The following is a 20,007-nucleotide window of genomic DNA, read 5'->3' as shown; positions in this document are numbered from 1 at the left end:
GTTGATAAGTATCTGTACTTCTTTGGTGGTAGAGTAATTTATACAGAATGTCGATATAGATGCAATTTGACTGAATGCTTCATGCCTTTTGAAACAGCTTGAAATATTTAAGGAATGGCTACAACTTTAAAAACTACCATTCCATGGCTGGGTAATTGCCTTCGATTACTAGAAAGGCATTTCAGATTATCTTGCCATACCCGTCTGGCCCTTAGATAAGACAGACTAGACTGTTCTGTCTAGTGATAATCTTTATGATCCTGTGATAGTCTATATACATATAGATAGGTGACAATATTTTATAAAAAGAGGTTAATGTCTCTTAGTCTGTCAGTCCGAGGTTGGAAGCCAGATGCTTGGGCTAGTCTAACCCAACTTTCCAAGATGACACACGGGGGGGGGGGGTGTGGGAGTGTCACAGGCTAGTTGAGGTGTGCCCCAATGCCACACTTTTAGAAATATCGTGATGTACAACAACCCCCCTCTCCTGCTATTTTCATGAAATCAAGTCTGAATTAGAGGATGTGTTTATCGTGTAGTTATTTAATAGTTTTATCAGTGATACGTAATATTATATTTTGTGAGAAGCGAGAAGGAAGGGGGAAGAAAGAAGGGGAGATGGATGAGACAGGAGTAGAGGGCGAATGCTGGAAGAGAGAGGAAGAGGGGGAGAAAGATGGAGAGGGTATAAGAGAGGGGAGAGAAGGGGAAGATTGGGATATATGGGGAGATGAGAAGATGAAAGGGAGGACAGGGGAAGACTGATGATAGGGGGAGAGAGAGAGAGAGAGAGAGAGAGAGAGAGAGAGAGAGAGAGAGAGAGAGAGAGAGAGAGAGAGAGAGAGAGAGAGAGAGAGAGAGAGACGAGAGAGGAGAGAGGGAGAGAGAGAGAGAGAGTTATCTTAGTGTTGTTCACCTGAGACCAGCTGATGCAGCTTCGTGACCAGCTCCACACAGCTTCATGACCAGTTCCACACAGCTTCATGACCAGCTCCATACAGCTTCATATCCAGCTCCACACAGCTTCATGACCACCACCACACAGCTTAGTAACCAGCTTCATACAGCTTCGTGACCAACTTAGTGCATCTTCGTGACCAACTTAACGCAGCTTCGTGTCAAAGTTCATGCACCTTCGTTGCAAACCTGAAGCAGCTTTACGGTCATGCAACTGCCACACAGACTGACATACCCAGAACAGCAGTACCATAATAATCACAGCGATAATTAAATAATTAAGCATATTATACGAGCATTAAAGTGATCTATGAGACCATCAATCATTGTAGCCCTTGTAGTGGATATGAGGGGGTACTGTATAAGTATACATGAGTATATATATGAGTATACATAGTATAAGAGTGGTACTGCGACCTCAGTCTTATACTGTGAATAATCCTACACTGTGACACCTTTACACTGCGAGCAATTATGCACCGTGGAAGCAGGTTATCTTGTGATATAATACACAAAGATAACCCAGCTCATTAGGTGTGGAGCAGGGGGTCTCCGCCCCCCGTGCTAATTACTTCATTACCTGCTAAGGGGGCTAGCTGGCAGCCTCGTGTGTCGCAGGCATGACTGCGTGCATGCGTGCGTGTGCGCTCATTTTATTTTTTATGCATGTGGGGTTATTGTTCATGTTTGCGTGTCTGATACAGCACTTTTATGCTGTGTGTTTGTGCGTGTGGGGGCTGGGGGAGGGGGGTGTGGATGCTAGGGGAGGGGGGTGTGGGGGCTGGGGGAGGAGGGGTGGCTGGGGGAGGGGGGGGTGGCTGGGGGAGGGGGGTGTGGGGGCTGGGGGAGGGGGGTGTGGGGGCTGGGGGAGGGGGGTGTGGGGGCTAGGGGAGGGGGGGGTGGCTGGGGGAGGGGAGTGTGGTGGCTGGGGGAGGGGAGTGTGGTGGCTGGGGGAGGGGGGTGGCTGGGGGAGGGGAGTGTGGTGGCTGGGGAGGGGGTTGTGGGGGCTGGGGGAGGGGGGGTGGCTGGGGGAGGGGGGGGTGGCTGGGGGAGGGGAGTGTGGTGGCTGGGGGAGGGGAGTGTGGTGGCTGGGGGAGGGGAGTGTGGTGGCTGGGGGAGGGGAGTGTGGTGGCTGGGGGAGGGGAGTGTGGTGGCTGGGGGAGGGGAGTGTGGTGGCTGGGGGAGGGGAGTGTGGTGGCTGGGGGAGGGGGAGTGTGGGGGCTGGGGGAGGGTAAGTGGCTTGGTGTTTGTTGCTCCCACACTTGCTGTGGTAATTAGTGGCAGGAGGAAGGGGGCGGTGACCCCCCTCCCCTGGCTACTCCCCCCCCCCCCCCGTCTCGCCCCCTCTCCTGCACCCCAGGCGACGCCACACCTACACCTCCACTTCGACATGGATTATCTTGACCTTGAGGTTACCTTGAGGTGCTTTCGGGGCTTAGCGTCCCCGCGGCCCGGTCGTCGACCAGGCCTCCTGGTTGCTGGACTGGTCAACCAGGTTGTTGGACGCGGCTGCTCGCAGCCTGACGTATGAGTCACAGCTTGGTTGATCAGGGATTCGTTGGAGGTGTTTATCCGGTTCTCTCTTGAACACTGTGAGGGGTCGGCCAGTTATGCCCCTTATGTGTAGTGGAAGCGTGTTGAACAGTCTCGGACCTCTGATGTTGATAGAGTTCTCTCTCAGAGTACCTGTTGCACCTCTGCTTTTCAACGGGGGTATTCTGCACATCCTGCCATGTCTTCTGGTCTCATGTGATGTTATTTCTGTGTGCAGGTTTGGGACCAGCCCCTCAATTATTTTCCACGTGTAAATTATTATGTATCTCTCCCGCCTGCGCTCAAGGGAATACAGATTTAGGCTCTTTAGTCGGTCCCAATAGTTTAGGTGTTTTACTGAGTGGATTCTAGCAGTAAAGGATCTCTGCACGCTCTCCAGGTCAGCAATTTCTCCAGCTTTGAAAGGGGCTGTCATTGTGCAGCAGTACTCCACTCTAGAGAGCACAAGCGTCTTGAAGAGTATCATCATCGGTATAGCATCTCTAGTGTGAAAAGTTCTTGTTATCCAACCTGTCATTTTTCTTGCAGTTGTGACGGCTACTTTATTGTGTTCTTTAAAGGTAAGGTCTTCCGACATGAGTACACCCAGGTCCTTTACATTGCCTTTTCGTTCTATGTTATGATTTGCCTGAGTTTTGTACGTGGTTTCTGCTTTTATATTTTACTTTTTCCGTGGCGCATGAGCTGGAACTTATCTTTATTAAATACCGTATTATTTTCTGTAGCCCATTGAAAGACTTGATTTACATCTGACTGGTGGTTTGCTGTGCTCTCTATGTTGTCTACTCTCATAAAAATCCTAGTGTCATCTGCAAAGGATGATACAGTGCTATAGATTGTGTCCTTGTCTATGTCCGATGTGAGGTTGAGAAAAAGTACTGGAGCAAGCACAGTACCCTGGGGGACTGAGCTTTTCACGGTTAATGGTTCGGATTTTATTTTGTTGACTATTACACATTGGGTTCTGTTAGTCAGGAAATTGTAGAACCATCTGCCTGTTTTTCGGTAATTCCTTTTGCACGCGTTTTGTGTGCAATAACACCATGGTCACATTTGTCGACGGCTTTTGCAAAATCTGTGTAAATTACATCAGCGTTTTGTTTGTCTTCCATGGCATCAAATGCCATGTCATAGTGGTCCAGCAACTGTGACAGGCAAGAGCGCCCTGTTCTGAACCCGTGTTGTCCGGGGTTATGGAGATGCTGTGATTCTATGTATTTTGTGATTCTATTTCTTAGCACTCTCTCAAAGATTTTTATGATGTGTCATGTTAGTGCTATCGATCTGTAATTTTTTGCCTCTGCCTTATTTCCTCCTTTATGGAGTGGTGCTATCTCTGCTGTTTTTAGTATGTCAGGGATAACGCCATTATCTAGGCTTTGCTTCCACAGAATGTGAAGGGCCTGCGATAGTGGTTTTTTACAGTTCTTGAAGAGTATGGAGTTCCAAGAATCAGGGCCTGGTGCAGAGTGCATAGGCATACTGTTTATGGCTTCTTCAAAATCCAGTGGGGATAGGGTGACGTCTGATATATGATTTGATGTTGGCATCGCATCCATGAAAAAATTCATTTGGGTTATCAATCTTTAGTGTGTTTAATGGCTCGCTGAAAACAGAGTCGTACTGATTCCTCAGAATTTCGTTCTTTTCTTTGTTGTCATCAGTGAAAGTTCCATCTCTCTTTCGCAGGGGCCCGATACTAGATGTAGTTTTTGATCTTGGTTTTGCATTGGAGAAAAAATATTTCGGATTTCTCTCCATTTCACTGATGGCCTTTTGCTCTCTTTGCCGTTCTTGGATTTTGTACGATTCTAGAAGCTTTAGTTCAATTGTTTCTATTTCTCTACCTAACCTTCTTCGCCGTTCTTGAGATAGGGTGCGACTCTCAAGTTGTTCCACGATTCGTTTTCTTCGCCTATAGAGGGAACGACGTTCCCGTTCCAATCTGCATCTCTTCCTCTTTTTTCTTAGGGGTATGCGGTTTGAGCATATTTCTAGTGCTACTGAGTTTATTTTTTCCAGGCACTAGTTCAAGTTTACATTTTCTAGCTGTTCTTCCCAGCTAAGTTCTGTGGGGTCTTGGTTTATTTGCTCCCAGTTAATCCGTTTATTATTAAAATTGAATTCGCTGAATTCTCATCCCCAAGGGCTCGGGACTGGTTTTGAAGGTCTACTCCCCCATCCCCCATCTACTCCCCCATGGTTGTCAGAACTTCAATTAAATTGTGATCTGAGTAACAGGTATTTGTAATCATTATGTTCCTGTTCAATTCATCATTATTGGTGAAAATGAGGTCCAGCGTGTTCTCCTTCCTAGTTGGTTCTACTATTTGCTGGTTTAAGGCAAACCTGTCGCACATCCGTAGCAGGTCATTTGCATCTGCCTGTACGTTTAGTTATTCATTCCTGGGGCCAGATTCACGAAAGCACTTACGAACGTGTACATCTTTTCTCAATCATTGGCGGCTTTGTTTCCAATTATTAAACACTTAACGAGCTCCGAAGCCCCAGGAGTCTGTTTATAACAATAACAACAGTTAAATGGGAAGTTTTCATGCTTGTAAACTGTTTAATAAATATAACCAAAGCCGTCAAAGATTGAGGAAAGATGTACACGTTCGAAAGTGCTTTCGTGAATCTGGCCTCTGGTATTCTTTCTGATATAACTGTATTAGCCAGGTTCTTCCATTTCAGGTGCCGTAGGTTGAAGTCCCCAAGCAGGATGATGTTCGGAGCTGGATTTGTGAGGTTTTCCAAGCAGTGTTCTATTTTCATTAGTTGGTCTTTAAACTGCTGGTGACTTGCCTCCGGTGACTTATATACAAGGACAATAACTACATTTAAGATCTCTATTGTGATTATCAGCACTTCCACCATATCATTTGTGGTGTTTAGCAGCTCAGTACAGATGAGTGTGTCCTTGATGTAGAGGCTGACCTCAGGGGCCTCGTAGCCTGGTGGATAGCGCGCACGACTCGTAATTCTGTGGCGCGGGTTCGATTCCCGCACGAGGCAGAAACAAATGGGCAAAGTTTCTTTCACCCTGAATGCCCCTGTTACCTAGCAGTAAATAAGTACCTGGGAGTTAGTCAGCTGTCACGGGCTGCTTCCTGGGGGTGGAGGCCTGGTCGAGGACCGGGCCGCGGGGACACTAAAGCCCCGAAATCATCTCAAGATAACCTCAAGAATCTCAAGATAACCCTGTAGCCGGTGTTTCCTGTCACATCTGAAATGATTGTACTCTGAGATCCAGTCCGCTGGAGTACGCTTGGATCCGTCAAGCCTTTACGAAACCTGTACATCTTGACTCGAAAATGATGGCTTTGTTTACATTTATTAATCAGTGTCTGCGCCCCGAGGCACTAAGTTGTTGGCAGCAATAATCTTGAGTTTTAACGTTTAGAAGCTTGTAAGCGTTTTCATATATATGTAAACAAAGCTGCCATGATTGAGGAAAGATGTACAGTTACGTTCAACTGTTGATGAATATAGGTCCTGGAAACTTACGCCCATAGCCACACAACCTCTTATACCTGATGGACCACAGTATCATTCCAGTGGTCCTGTTGGGTTACAGTATCATTCCAGTGGTCCTGTTGGGCTACAGTATCATTCCAGTGGTCCTGCTGGGTTACAGTATCATTCCAGTGGTCCTGTTGGGCTACAGTATCATTCCAGTGGTCCTGTTGGGTTACAGTATCATTCCAGTGGTCCTGTTGGGCTACAGTATCATTCCAGTGGTCCTGTTGGGCTACAGTATCATTCCAGTGGTCCTGTTGGGCTACAGTATCATTCCAGTGGTCCTGCTGGGCTACAGTATCATTCCAGTGGTCATGTTGGGTTACAGTATCATTCCAGTGGTCATGTTGGGTTACAGTATCATTCCAGTGGTCCTGTTGGGCTACAGCATCATTCCAGTGGTCCTGTTGGGCTACAGCATCATTCCAGTGGTCCTGTTGGGCTACAGCATCATTCCAGTGGTCATGTTGGGCTACAGCATCATTCCAGTGGTCATGTTGGGCTACAGTATCATTCCAGTGGTCCTGTTGGGCTACAGCATCATTCCAGTGGTCATGTTGGGCTACAGCATCATTCCAGTGGTCATGTTGGGCTACAGCATCATTCCAGTGGTCCTGTTGGGCTACAGCATCATTCCAGTGGTCATGTTGAGCTACAGCATCATTCCAGTGGTCCTGTTGGGCTACAGCATCATTCCAGTGGTCCTGTTGAGCTACAGCATCATTCCAGTGGTCCTGTTGAGCTACAGCATCATTCCAGTGGTCCTGTTGAGCTACAGCATCATTCCAGTGGTCCTGTTGGGCTACAGCATCATTCCAGTGGTCCTGTTGAGCTACAGCATCATTCCAGTGGTCCTGTTGAGCTACAGTATCATTCCAGTGGTCCTGTTGAGCTACAGCATCATTCCAGTGGTCCTGTTGAGCTACAGCATCATTCCAGTGGTCCTGTTGGGCTACAGCATCTACACTGCTACCTGGAAGGTTAAGAACGGCGTCATGTCAACACTGTCGCTACAGTGTTGGGGAGCCGGTGGCTGAGCGGACAGAACACTGGACGCGTGATCCTGTGGTCCCGGGTTCGATCCCGGGCGACGGCGAGAAACAATGGGCAGAGTTTCTTTCACCCTGATGCTCCTTTTACCTAGCAGTAAATAGGTACCTGGGAGTTAGTCAGCTGTCACGGGTTGTTTCCTGGGGGTGGAGGCCTGGTCGAGGACCGGGCCGCGGAGACACTAAGCCCCGAAATTATCTCAAGATAACCTCAAGATAACACCAACACTGTCGCCTCATCAAAGATACGACAAGGAACACGTATCATTCCAGTGGTCCAACCCATTCTCGCACTTGCTTATAGTCAATATTGGCTTATTAGTAATTGCATATGTGACATACTAATTTATTGTGAATATTTTAGTTTACCTTGAAAAGCTTAATAGAAAACACCGACCTAACCTAACCTTCTTAGTATGTTAAGATAAGCATCTTATTGCTTCTTAATTATAATTATTACTTAACCTATACCTATATTGATTTTACAGTTTTATAAAAAAATAAAAAATAAATATTTAAATAAATTGTAAATTAACTCAGGATATTGTCAAATATTGTATATAATCTCTATTGTTTAATAGAACTGAAAAAGAAATTTCTAATATTAAAACTGGTCTTTAACAAATCTATAGGAAGAGTTTGTACCTTAAAAACAAAATATAATTTGGCATATACCATATATGTACTTATCAATCAGCCAAATAGTGACTACAAGCAATAAGTCATATATGTACTGTCTTGTGCGAGAGCGGGTTGCGTGGTCTGCGGGGACGCTAACCCCCGAAATCATCTCAAGATAACCTTAAGATAACGTACTAAAAGTTAGTCAATTTATATTCACCGCAGCTTCAACCCCGCTCCTGTGCCGGGCAAGTCCACTACGGGCTCGCCATAGCCCGTGCTACTTGGAACTTTTTCAGGTTCCCAGTGTCTGAATCTAAAACAACAATAACTTAACCACTGGAGCAGCCAGGGACGTGATGTTGCTGCTACATCTGATTATTTAGATGATGGACGAGGCATTACTTAGCTTCTTATCACAGGGTAATCCAGACGTGATGCCTCTGAGGTGAGGCATCAGCTCACAATGTTGTTCACTGTACGTGTAAAGTTGGTGTGCCTTAGGTTGTGAGAGTTTCCCGACTCTCACTAGTGGCCACACTCTCACAAGACTCACTAGTGGCCACACTCTCACAAGACTCTCACTAGTGGCCACACTCTCACAAGACTCTCACTAGTGGCCACACTCTCACAAGACTCACTAGTGGCCACACTCTCACAAGACTCACTAGTGGCCACACTCTCACAAGACTCACTAGTGGCCACACTCTCACAAGACTCACTAGTGGCCACACTCTCACAAGACTCTCACTAGTGGCCACACTCTCACAAGACTCTCACTAGTGGCCACACTCTCACAAGACTCACTAGTGGCCATACTCTCACAAGACTCACTAGTGGCCACACTCTCACAAGACTCTCACTAGTTGCCACACTCTCACAAGACTCACTAGTGGCCACACTCTCAGAAGACTCACTAGTGGCCACACTCTCACAAGACTCACTAGTGGCCACACTCTCACAAGACTCACTAGTGGCCATACACTCACAAGACTCACTAGTGGCCACACTCTCACAAGACTCTCACTAGTGCCCACACTCTCACAAGACTCACTAGTGGCCACACTCTCACAAGACTCTCACTAGTGGCCACACTCTCACAAGACTCACTAGTGGCCACACTCTCACAAGACTCACTAGTGGCCACACTCTCACAAGACTCACTAGTGGCCACACTCTCACAAGACTCACTATTGGCCACACTCTCACAAGACTCTCACTAGTGGCCACACTCTCACAAGACTCACTAGTGGCCACATTCTCACAAGACTCTCACTAGTGGCCACACTCTCACATGACTCACTATTGGCCACACTCTCACAAGACTCTCACTAGTGGCCACACTCTCACATGACTCACTATTGGCCACACTCTCACAAGACTCTCACTAGTGGCCATACTCTCACATGACTCACTATTGGCCACACTCTCACAAGACTCTCACTAGTGGCCACACTCTCACATGACTCACTATTGGCCACACTCTCACAAGACTCTCACTAGTGGCCACACGCTCACAAGACTCTTAGTGGCCACACTCTCACAAGACTCTCACTAGTGGCCACACTCTCACAAGACTCTCACTAGTGGCCACACTCTCACAAGACTCTCACTAGTGGCCATACTCTCACAAGACTCTCACTAATGGCCACACTCTCACAAGACTCTCACTAGTAGCCACACTCTCACAAGACTCTCACTAATGGCCACACTCTCACAAGACTCTCACTAGTGGCCACACTCTCACAAGACTCTCACTAATGGCCACACTCTCACAAGACTCACTATTGGCCATACTCTCACAAGACTCACTAGTGGCCACACTCTCACAAGACTCTCACTAGTGGCCACACGCACACAAGACTCTCACTAGTGGCCACACGCTCACAAGACTCACTAGTGACCACACTCTCACAAGACTCTCACTAGTGGCCACACTCTCACAAGACTCTCACTAGTGGCCACACTCTCACATGACTCTCACTAGTGGCCACACTCTCACATGACTCTTAGTGGCCACACGCTCACAAGACTCTCACTAGTGGCCACACTCTCACAAAACTCACTAGTGGCCACACTCTCACAAGACTCACTAGCGGCCACACTCTCACAAGACTCTCACTAGTGGCCACACTCTCACAAGACTCTCACTAGCGGCCACACTCTTACAAGACTCTCACTAGTGGCCACACTCTCACAAGACTCACTAGTGGCCACACTCTCACAAGACTCTCACTAATGGCCACACTCTCACAAGACTCACTAGTGGCCATACTCTCACAAGACTCACTAGTGGCCACACTCTCACAAGACTCTCACTAGTGGCCACACGCACACAAGACTCTCACTAGTGGCCACACGCTCACAAGACTCACTAGTGACCACACTCTCACAAGACTCTCACTAGTGGCCACACTCTCACAAGACTCTCACTAGTGGCCACACTCTCACATGACTCTCACTAGTGGCCACACTCTCACATGACTCTTAGTGGCCACACGCTCACAAGACTCTCACTAGTGGCCACACTCTCACAAAACTCACTAGTGGCCACACTCTCACAAGACTCACTAGCGGCCACACTCTCACAAGACTCTCACTAGAGGCCACACTCTCACAAAACTCACTAGTGGCCACACTCTCACAAGACTCTCACTAGTGGCCACACTCTCACAAGACTCTCACTAGCGGCCACACTCTCACAAGACTCTCACTAGTGGCCACACTCTCACAAGACTCACTAGTGGCCACACGCTCACAAGACTCTTAGTGGCCACACTCTCACAAGACTCTTAGTGGCCACACTCTCACAAGACTCACTAGTGGCCACACGCTCACAAGACTCTTAGTGGCCACACTCTCACAAGACTCTCACTAGTGGCCACACTCTCACAAGACTCACTAGTGGCCACACTCTCACAAGACTCTCCCTAGCGGCCACACTCTCACAAGACTCTCACTAGTGGCCACACTCTCACAAGACTCACTAGCGGCCATACTCTCACAAGACTCACTAGTGGCCACACTCTCACAAGACTCTCACAAGTGGCCACACTCTCACATGACTCTCACTAGTGGCCACACTCTCACAAGACTCACTAGTGGCCATACTCTCACAAGACTCACTAGTGGCCATACTCTCACAAGACTCACTAGTGGCCACACTCTCACAAGACTCTCACAAGTGGCCACACTCTCACATGACTCTCACTAGTGGCCACACGCTCACTAGACTCACACTAGTGGCCACACTCTCACAAGTGGCCACACTCTCACATGACTCACACTAGTGGCCACACTCTCACATGACTCTTAGTGGCCATACTCTCACAAGACTCACTAGTGGCCACACTCTCACAAGACTCTCACTAGTGACCACACGCACACAAGACTCTCACTAGTGGCCACACGCTCACAAGACTCACTAGTGACCACACTCTCACAAGACTCTCACTAGTGGCCACACTCTCACAAGACTCTCACTAGTGGCCACACTCTCACATGACTCTCACTAGTGGCCACACTCTCACATGACTCTTAGTGGCCACACGCTCACAAGACTCTCACTAGTGGCCACACTCTCACAAAACTCACTAGTGGCCACACTCTCACAAGACTCACTAGCGGCCACACTCTCACAAGACTCTCACTAGTGGCCACACTCTCACAAAACTCACTAGTGGCCACACTCTCACAAGACTCACTAGCGGCCACACTCTCACAAGACGCTCACTAGTGGCCACACTCTCACAAGACTCTCACTAGCGGCCACACTCTCACAAGACTCTCACTAGTGGCCACACTCTCACAAGACTCACTAGTGGCCACACGCTCACAAGACTCTTAGTGGCCACACTCTCACAAGACTCTTAGTGGCCACACTCTCACAAGACTCACTAGTGGCCACACGCTCACAAGACTCTTAGTGGCCACACTCTCACAAGACTCTCACTAGTGGCCACACTCTCACAAGACTCACTAGTGGCCACACTCTCACAAGACTCTCCCTAGCGGCCACACTCTCACAAGACTCTCACTAGTGGCCACACTCTCACAAGACTCACTAGCGGCCATACTCTCACAAGACTCACTAGTGGCGACACTCTCACAAGACTCTCACAAGTGGCCACACTCTCACATGACTCTCACTAGTGGCCACACTCTCACAAGACTCACTAGTGGCCATACTCTCACAAGACTCACTAGTGGCCATACTCTCACAAGACTCACTAGTGGCCACACTCTCACAAGACTCTCACAAGTGGCCACACTCTCACATGACTCTCACTAGTGGCCACACGCTCACTAGACTCACACTAGTGGCCACACTCTCACAAGTGGCCACACTCTCACATGACTCACACTAGTGGCCACACTCTCACATGACTCTTAGTGGCCACACGCTCACTAGACTCACACTAGTGGCCACACTCTCACACAGGGATGCAAGTTATCAGCCCCAGAAGAGCAGGTGTGGCCCAGTGAGGGTGAGGGCACCAGAGGCTCTCTGTGAGGGGATTACTCTGTCCAATACAATCAGTCTCGTTCAATCCCCGAGTCCTTATTTTGTCTTTCTGTGTCTCTTTACCTTATTACTTCTTTAATCTAATTTTGTGTTATCGTTATCTTGTCCTTTGTTTAGGCTTCTTACATCTCTAACAATTTTCTCCCCTCCTCTGTATTCTCTTTTTCTTCCTTGTGTACACAAAGTTTATTCAACATAATTACACACAGAAATCACACTAACGTGATGCATCAAATGAACAAATCCACAAGGGCCGTGACGAGGATTCGAACCTGCGTCCGGGAGCATCCCAGACACTGACTTAATCGACTGAGCTACGACAGGGTAAAAAAAAAAAAGAGTTGAAACCGAAGTTCTACTGAACTTACTGGATCCTGTAGCCTCTCCGAGGCACAAACCAGGGTTTTACACAACTCCCCCATGCACTCGAGCTATGTCAATAGCCCGTTCTCCCTTTTCTCCCTTACATCATTACACACAGAGATCACACTAACGTGATGCATCAAATGAACAAATCACACAAGTCGTACTGTCGTAGCTCAGTCTATTAAGGCAGTGTCTGGGATGCTCCCGGACGCAGGTTCGAATCCTCGTCACGGCCCTTGTGGATTTGTTAATTCAATAGAAAACGTATAAGGTTGGAAATTTCCACCCCGCCCTGCCGTCTGAAGCAACATTCCCCGAATTTATGATCTCTGTTCAACGCTCTTTTCCGCATATGCCATTCCTGTCTGACTACCAGGATTTTCCCTTCCTCCTCACCCCTATATCCCTCGTGGCTGACCCTATTCCACACGTCCCCATGGGCACCTTCTCACCCTCCCACACCCACACACACAAAGATCCAGCCGCCACGGCCCTCAGGGGCTGGTCTGTGACTCCCCCTTGAGCGGCTGGAGCGTAATGAGCACAGGGACAAACTTCTGCTCCGCTCCTCTCTAAAACGTCCCCCTCCCGGCCCACACTAACTGCCAACTTTACTTTAGAGACACCGTTATACTACGGCAAGGTGGAAGTTTGTCGCTCGTGGCTGGCTGGCTGGGTTATGTGCCGCGGTCAGGGGGGCTGGCTGCGCTAAATGTTAAGTCCACGATGGAAGTCGTTGGCGTGTGAGTTTAGTTAGCTGAGGCATTTATTATGCACCCCATCCCGTCGACGGCCAGGGAAAGGGTTACAGAGGTATATAATGGCGTTTAAGAACTGATATATGGGATATATTTTGGTTGTCAGCTGTCCTGGTTGTCAGCTGTCAAGTGGGCCTGACAGCTGAGTGGACAGCGCTGCGCGATTAGTAGTCCTGAGGTTCCAAGTTCGATCCCCGATGGAGGCGGAAACAAATGGGCAGAGTTTCTTTCACCCTGATGGTTCTGTTCACCTAGCAGTATATAGGTGCCTGGGAATTACACAGCTGCTACGGGCTGCTTCCTGGGTGGTCTGTAACAAAAGGGAGGCCTGGTCGAGGACTGGGCCGTGGGGGCGCTAAGCCCCGAAATCATCTCAAGATAACCTCAAAATAACCTACAGTTCTTTTAACTTGGCAAATAAAATTTTGTGAAGCTAATTACACAACTTTTGTATATTTGGATACCTGGATTGTACCTGGGTGGGGTTGTGGGAGTTCTTCTAATACCCAAGCCTAGCCTGGGACCAGGTTTAACTTGTAAGAACTTGGTCCAACAGGCTGTTGCTTGGAGCAGTCCGCAGGCCCACAAATCCACCACAGCCCGGTTGGTCACCTTACCTTGAAGTTATCTTCTTATCTTGAGATAATTTGTGGGCTTAGCGTCCCCGCGGCCCGGTCCTTGACCAGGCCGCCTTTTTGTTACACACCCCCAGGAAGCAACCCGTAGCAGCTGTCTAATTCTCAGGTATCTATTTACTGCTAGGTGAACAGAGGCATCAGGGTGAAAGAGACTCTGCCCATTTGTTTCCGCATCCACCGGGGATCGAACCCGGAACCTCAGGACTACGAATCTGAAGCGCTGTCCACTCAGCTGTCAGGCCCTCAGAAGGTCCGGCACTTCTTGAAGAAAATTATCCAGTTTTCTCTTGAAGATGTCCACGGTTGTTCCGGCAATATTTCTTATGCTCGCTGGGAGGACGTTGAACAACCGCGGACCTCTGATGTTTATACAATGTTCTCTGATTGTGCCTATGGCACCTCTGCTCTTCACTGGTTCTATTCTGCATTTTCTTCCATATCGTTCACTCCAGTATGTTGTTATTTTACTGTGTAGATTTGGTACCTGGCCCTCCAGTATTTTCCACGTGTTATTATTTGATATCTCTCTCGTCTCCTTTCTAGTGAGTACAATTGGAACGCTTAGAGACGATCCCAATAATTTAGGTGCTTTATCGCGTCTATGCGTGCCGTATATGTTCTCTGTATTCCCTATATTTCAGCAATCTCTCCTGCTCTGAAGGGGGAAGTGAGTACTGAGCAGTACTCAACACGGGACAGCACAAGTTATTTGAAGAGTACAACCATTGTGATGGGATCCCTGGATATGAAAGTTCTCGTAATCCATCCTATCATTTTTCTGGCTGACGCAATATTTGCTTGGTTATGCTCCCTAAACGTTAGGTCGTCAGACATCATTATTCCCAAAGCCTCATCATGTTGCTTTCCTACAATGGGCAGCTTGTGTTTTGTTCCCTGTACCATGTTTAAGGTCCTCATTTTTACCGTACCTGAGTACCTGGAATCTATCACTGGTAAACATCATGATATTGTCTGCTGCCCAGTCGAAAACTTTATTAATATCTGCTTGTAGTTTTTCAATGTCTTCAACAGAGGTCATTTTCATGCTGATATTTCATGCTCCTTCTTGATGTCACCTCACAGATCGAGAGCTCTCTCTAACTCTTCCCCTGGCTGTCACCTCACAGATCGAGAGCTCTCTCTATCTCTTCCCCTGGCTGTCACCTCACAGGTCGAGAGCTCTTTCTAACTCTTCCCCTGGCTGTCACCTCACAGGTCGAGAGCTCTCTCTAACTCTCCCCCTGGCTGTCACCTCACAGGTCGAGAGCTCTCTCTAACTCTCCCCCTGGCTGTCACCTCACAGGTCGAGAGCTCTCTCTAACTTTCCCCCTGGCTGTCACCTCTCCAGGTTTCTGGACTTAACGAGTCCAGTTTTAGGGAAGTGTTCTGAGACTATGGGTCGTGGCATCGTTGGCTTACATTACCACCACGTCTGTTTGTGACAGAGAATTATTTTTTTTTAACATTGAGGCTGTTGTTAATCAAAACAAAGCAGCATTCTAACAGCAGCGTTCCAAAAGCAGTTTTGTTATTGTAACGTTTCAAAGGTAAAGTTCCAAAAGCTATATACTAAAGATCATCTGAACTTCTTGTATCTGGCGTTTTCCTCTATTTTCTCTGTGACTTTGCTCTTCTGTTGGCAAAATGCATAAGCGTTTTCCCTTCCCCCCTTAAGCCACCACACCAGAACCACCGAACACCTTCCCTGCACCTTATGTTGTCCCCATACCACATGTAGGACACACAACACCCTCCCTGCACCTAGTGTTGTCCCCATACCACATGTAGGACACACAACACCCTCCCTGCACCTAGTGTTGTCCCCATACCACATGTAGGACACACAACACCTTCCCTGCACCTAGTGTTGTCTCCCTACCACATGTAGGACACACAACACCCTCCCTGCACCTAGTGTTGTCCCCATACCACATGTAGGACACACAACACTTTCCTTGCACCTTATGTTGTCCCCATACCACATGTAGGACACACAACACCCTCCCTGCACCTTATGTTGTCCCCATACCACATGTAGAACACACAACACCTTCCCTGCACCTTATGTTGTCCCCATACCACATGTAGGACACACAACACCTTCCCTGCACCTAGTGTTGTCCCCATACCACATGTAGGACACACAACACCTTCCCTGCACCTAGTGTTGTCCCCATACCTCATGTAGAACACACAACACCTTCCTTGCACCTTATGTTGTCCCCATACCACATGTAGGACACACAACACCGTCCCTGCACCTTATGTTGTCCCCATACCACATGTAGGACACACAACACCTTCCTTGCACCTTATGTTGTCCCCATACCACATGTAGGACACACAACACCCTCCCTGCACCTAGTGTTGTCCCCATACCTCATGTAGAACACACAACACCTTCCCTGCACCTAGTGTTGTCCCCATACCTCATGTAGGACACACAACACGTTCCTTGCACCTTATGTTGTCCCCATACCACATGTAGGACACACAACACCCTCCCTGCACCTAGTGTTGTCCCCATACCACATGTAGGACACACAACACCCTCCCTGCATCTAGTGTTGTCCCCATAACCCAGCAGACTAGCCACACAGGACCCCCACCCTGGGGTAAGTGCAGTTGGAGAATTAAAACCAGCAAAAATTGCTCCAATATGCCCTGGGCAATTTTTTTAATGTGTATGGCAAATCATCGCTCGCATGCCAGGTATAGTTCACGGTATATTCCGGTCTGATTTCCCTAGCTCTATACGATCAGGGTTTATTCCCCTATGTCTGGCTCGGTTTTAAAGAGGGTTGATGTCGCTGTTTCTGGCTGGGGTTTAAACCAGCTGTACACAGGTCTGTTTCATGTCCGGTTTTTAAACAATATCCAACATGGATATTTTATTCGTTGTATCAAGCCTGGGTTTGTTTCGATTACATCCGGCAAGTGTTTCGCCTGTAAGTCATATGTATACATATATATATATATATATATATATATATATATATATATATATATATATATATATATATATATATATATATATATACATATATAGTGTTCATGGGGATGGTGCGTCCTGCAGTGTTGTGAGAAGTGTTGCTGCTCGAACTAATGCCACTAATTCTGGCACTGTTGCATTATTGCATGTAATATTAATGCTATTGTTGTGGTGGTGGTGGTGGCCGTATGGCTACTTGAGGGCTCACTGTGGCTGAAGTGGTAGGGTTATTGTGGCGTCCGTCTCTGCTCATGTCGTTGTTGGAGCACCTATTGTCGCTCTTGTTATCTTGGGTGCTTTAGATAACACTGATCTGTGTGTGTGTGTGTGTGTGTGTGTGTGTGTGTGTGTGTGTGTGTGTGTGTGTGTGTGTGTGTGTGTGTGTGTGTGTTTGTTTGTGTGTGTGTGTGTGTGTATGTGTGTGTGTGTGTGTGTGTGTTTGTTTGTGTGTGTGTGTGTTTGTGTGTGTGTGTGCATTTACATAGTTGTATTCACCTAGCTGCACTTGCGAGAGTTGAGCTCTGGCTCTTTGGTCCCGCCTCTCAACCGTCAATCTACTGGTGTACAGGTTCCTGAGCCTACTGGGCTCTTATCATATCTACATTTGAAACTGTGTATGGAGTCAGCCTCCACCACATCACTGCCTAATGCATTATATGTACTAATTACTCTGATAGTTCTTTCTAATGTCTCTGTGGCTCATTTGGGAACTCAGCTTCCACCTGTGTCCCCTTGTTCGTGTACCACCCGTGTTAAATAATCCATCCTGGTCTACCCTGGGAGCCGGTCGACCGAGTGGACAGCACGCGGGACTTGTGATCCTGTGGTCCTGGGTTCGATCCCAGGTGCCGGCGAGAAACAATGGGGAGAGTTTCTTTCACCCTATGCCCCTGTTACCTAGCAGTAAAATAGGTACCTGGGTGTTAGTCAGCTGTCACGGGCTGCTTCCTGGGGGTGGATTCCTGGTTGAGGACCGGGCCGCGGGGACACTAAAAAGCCCCGAAATCATCTCAAGATAACCTCAAGATAACCCTGTCAAAATTCAGGTTATCAGTGACCATTCGTTCTTAGTTTGACTCGCATTGAAAACAAATTTGCTCAACATTTAGAAACATGTTGAGCAATGAATGCAGCTGACCACACGAAGGCTCTATCTTGAGGTTATCCTGAGATGATTTCGGGGCTTAGCGTCTCCGCGGCCCGGTCCTCGACCAGACCGAGGTGTCTGGGGAGTTTTTCATAAGTAGGCTGGCCGTTTTTTCGGTTTTATAGTAAACTGTCAATTGCATTTTTTTATTTTTGTCTGTGGGGGATAACGTTCCTATTAACAATGTCTTTCAGGACCCTTTCCTCCGTTTTATGAGCTGTGGAAAAGAAGTTCCTGTAAAACAGCCTAATAGGGGGTTACAGGTGATATGTTAGTTGACTCTTCAGAGGTTGCATGACGTTTCACCTTTCTTTAATGACGTCTTCAATATATCCGTTAGAGAAGCCATTGTTGACTAGGACCTGCCTTACCTTACTGTTACGGACTCGTTACCCTTGTCAGGGGGGTTGAGTGGCAGTTCCAGCGCCATCTACGAGCCCGCATCCGAACTGCCCGGGAATCGTACGTAATATGGACAATGCCATCTGGTGGTGGGTAGCTAAAACTTGCAAATGGCTAAAGATTCCTGCCTTGGTCAGCCAGAGGGGTCGGTGTGAGTGACCTCTGGTGAGTTGGCGAATCAAAACAGCGCCACCTAGTGTGTGTTACAGAGCATAATGTCAACTCCCTAGTGAGTTAGTGGTATTTCCTATCGGCTAGGTCATTGATGATGTTTTTGTGTCCACAGAGGTGACGTCTGTGGGGTGGGGGGACGCGGTACTGGAGAGAGCAGTTCACCTTGGGCAGTCCAGAGTCTCCCTACATGGTCCTGGAAACGACCAAGTAAGCCGCCGCCGATGAAGCAGTGTGGTAGCTGCTAGTGCTTAAGTGTTGAAAAGGATCGGCGTACTTTTGGGACTGGCTTAGGGGAGAGACTGACGACAGGGAGGTGCCTGTTGAGTAGTGCTGCTAGCTGGTCGCTAGAGACTGCTGCCAGGGGATCGCTACCCCTGTATTGTGACCCCACTCAGCGTGTGGCTGAGGTACTCTGCCAGTGACCGCTGGAGAGTGGTCGTGGGGGTACAGGCACCTCATGACACTGTCAGTGGGCTGGCCCACGTACAGGTGAACTCACCGGTGTTCTTCCCAGTAAGGTTGGATACGCTACTGGACAGTGAAGAAATACTGGGGATTGATGAACTCTACACGTGAGCACGTTTGATATCCTGAGCTAAAGGATTGTACATAGGTGTAGCAATAGCCTATGTGTTTTTTATATATTATTTATGGTGATGGTGCATATATATATACTTAACTGTGGTGGAAAGATATCTAATACTGACGAAAGGAACAGTGTTTTGTTCATCCCCTCCCTTTTTTTATGCACTACATAGCCACTTTCTTAGAAGCGTACTACCGACTTGGGGTCGGATACTATCATTTTGGTTCTACCATCAAAGAACTCGGTTGCGACCCATAGTGGCCGTAACACCTACAGAGTTCTTCATCAACTTGCTTCCATCCTGAGCTGTGACTGAGAGCACGGTCCACGAAAACATTGACAACACTCCTCATGTACCTCTCTGGGTCAGTCACTATTGGCACTGAGGCACATTCCTATGTTCGTTTCCTAAGTGTAGACTGCAGTGTGGAAGCCTCCGTTCCTTTCCGTGACTGTTACATCTAGAAAGGGCAGCTTCCCATCATTTCCATCTCGTAAGTGAAACTTAACACAGAATTCTGCTCGGGAGGAAAAAACTCCCCAGATACCGAGCATAATGCCTTGAAGGAAACTAACGTCGTCTATGCCTTCAAATGCCCACTTGGGGACTGTAAACCCCAAAGAACTCAGTATATAGGCAAGACAACAACGTCTCTTGACGATTAACAATGCACAAACAACAGGGCTCCATCAAGGAACATATAATCTCTTCTCACAAC

At 47.9% G+C, this 20,007-nt stretch overlaps 2 protein-coding genes across 3 annotated transcripts in view; one reads left to right on the top strand and one right to left on the bottom strand.

Moving 5' to 3' along the window:
- LOC138349825 (uncharacterized) overlaps positions 1-20,007 on the top strand; it is a 237,692-nt gene that overhangs the window by 79,008 nt on the left and 138,677 nt on the right. The gene's annotated exons all lie outside the window — the stretch shown is intronic.
- Positions 6,039-15,032, bottom strand: LOC138360742 (serine-aspartate repeat-containing protein F-like). The gene is made up of 2 exons (XM_069320334.1): positions 14,888-15,032; positions 6,039-7,003 (listed from the first exon to the last, which is right to left on the bottom strand). The coding sequence occupies exons 1-2, from the start codon at positions 15,030-15,032 to the stop codon at positions 6,039-6,041; spliced, it is 1,110 nt and encodes a 369-aa protein (XP_069176435.1).

The sequence above is a fragment of the Procambarus clarkii genome, chromosome 8 (genome assembly GCF_040958095.1).
Source record: "Procambarus clarkii isolate CNS0578487 chromosome 8, FALCON_Pclarkii_2.0, whole genome shotgun sequence".
NCBI lineage: Eukaryota > Metazoa > Arthropoda > Malacostraca > Decapoda > Cambaridae > Procambarus > Procambarus clarkii.
The sequence above is the reverse complement of the archived record's forward strand: the minus strand, read 5'-3'. Positions and strand labels throughout refer to the sequence as shown.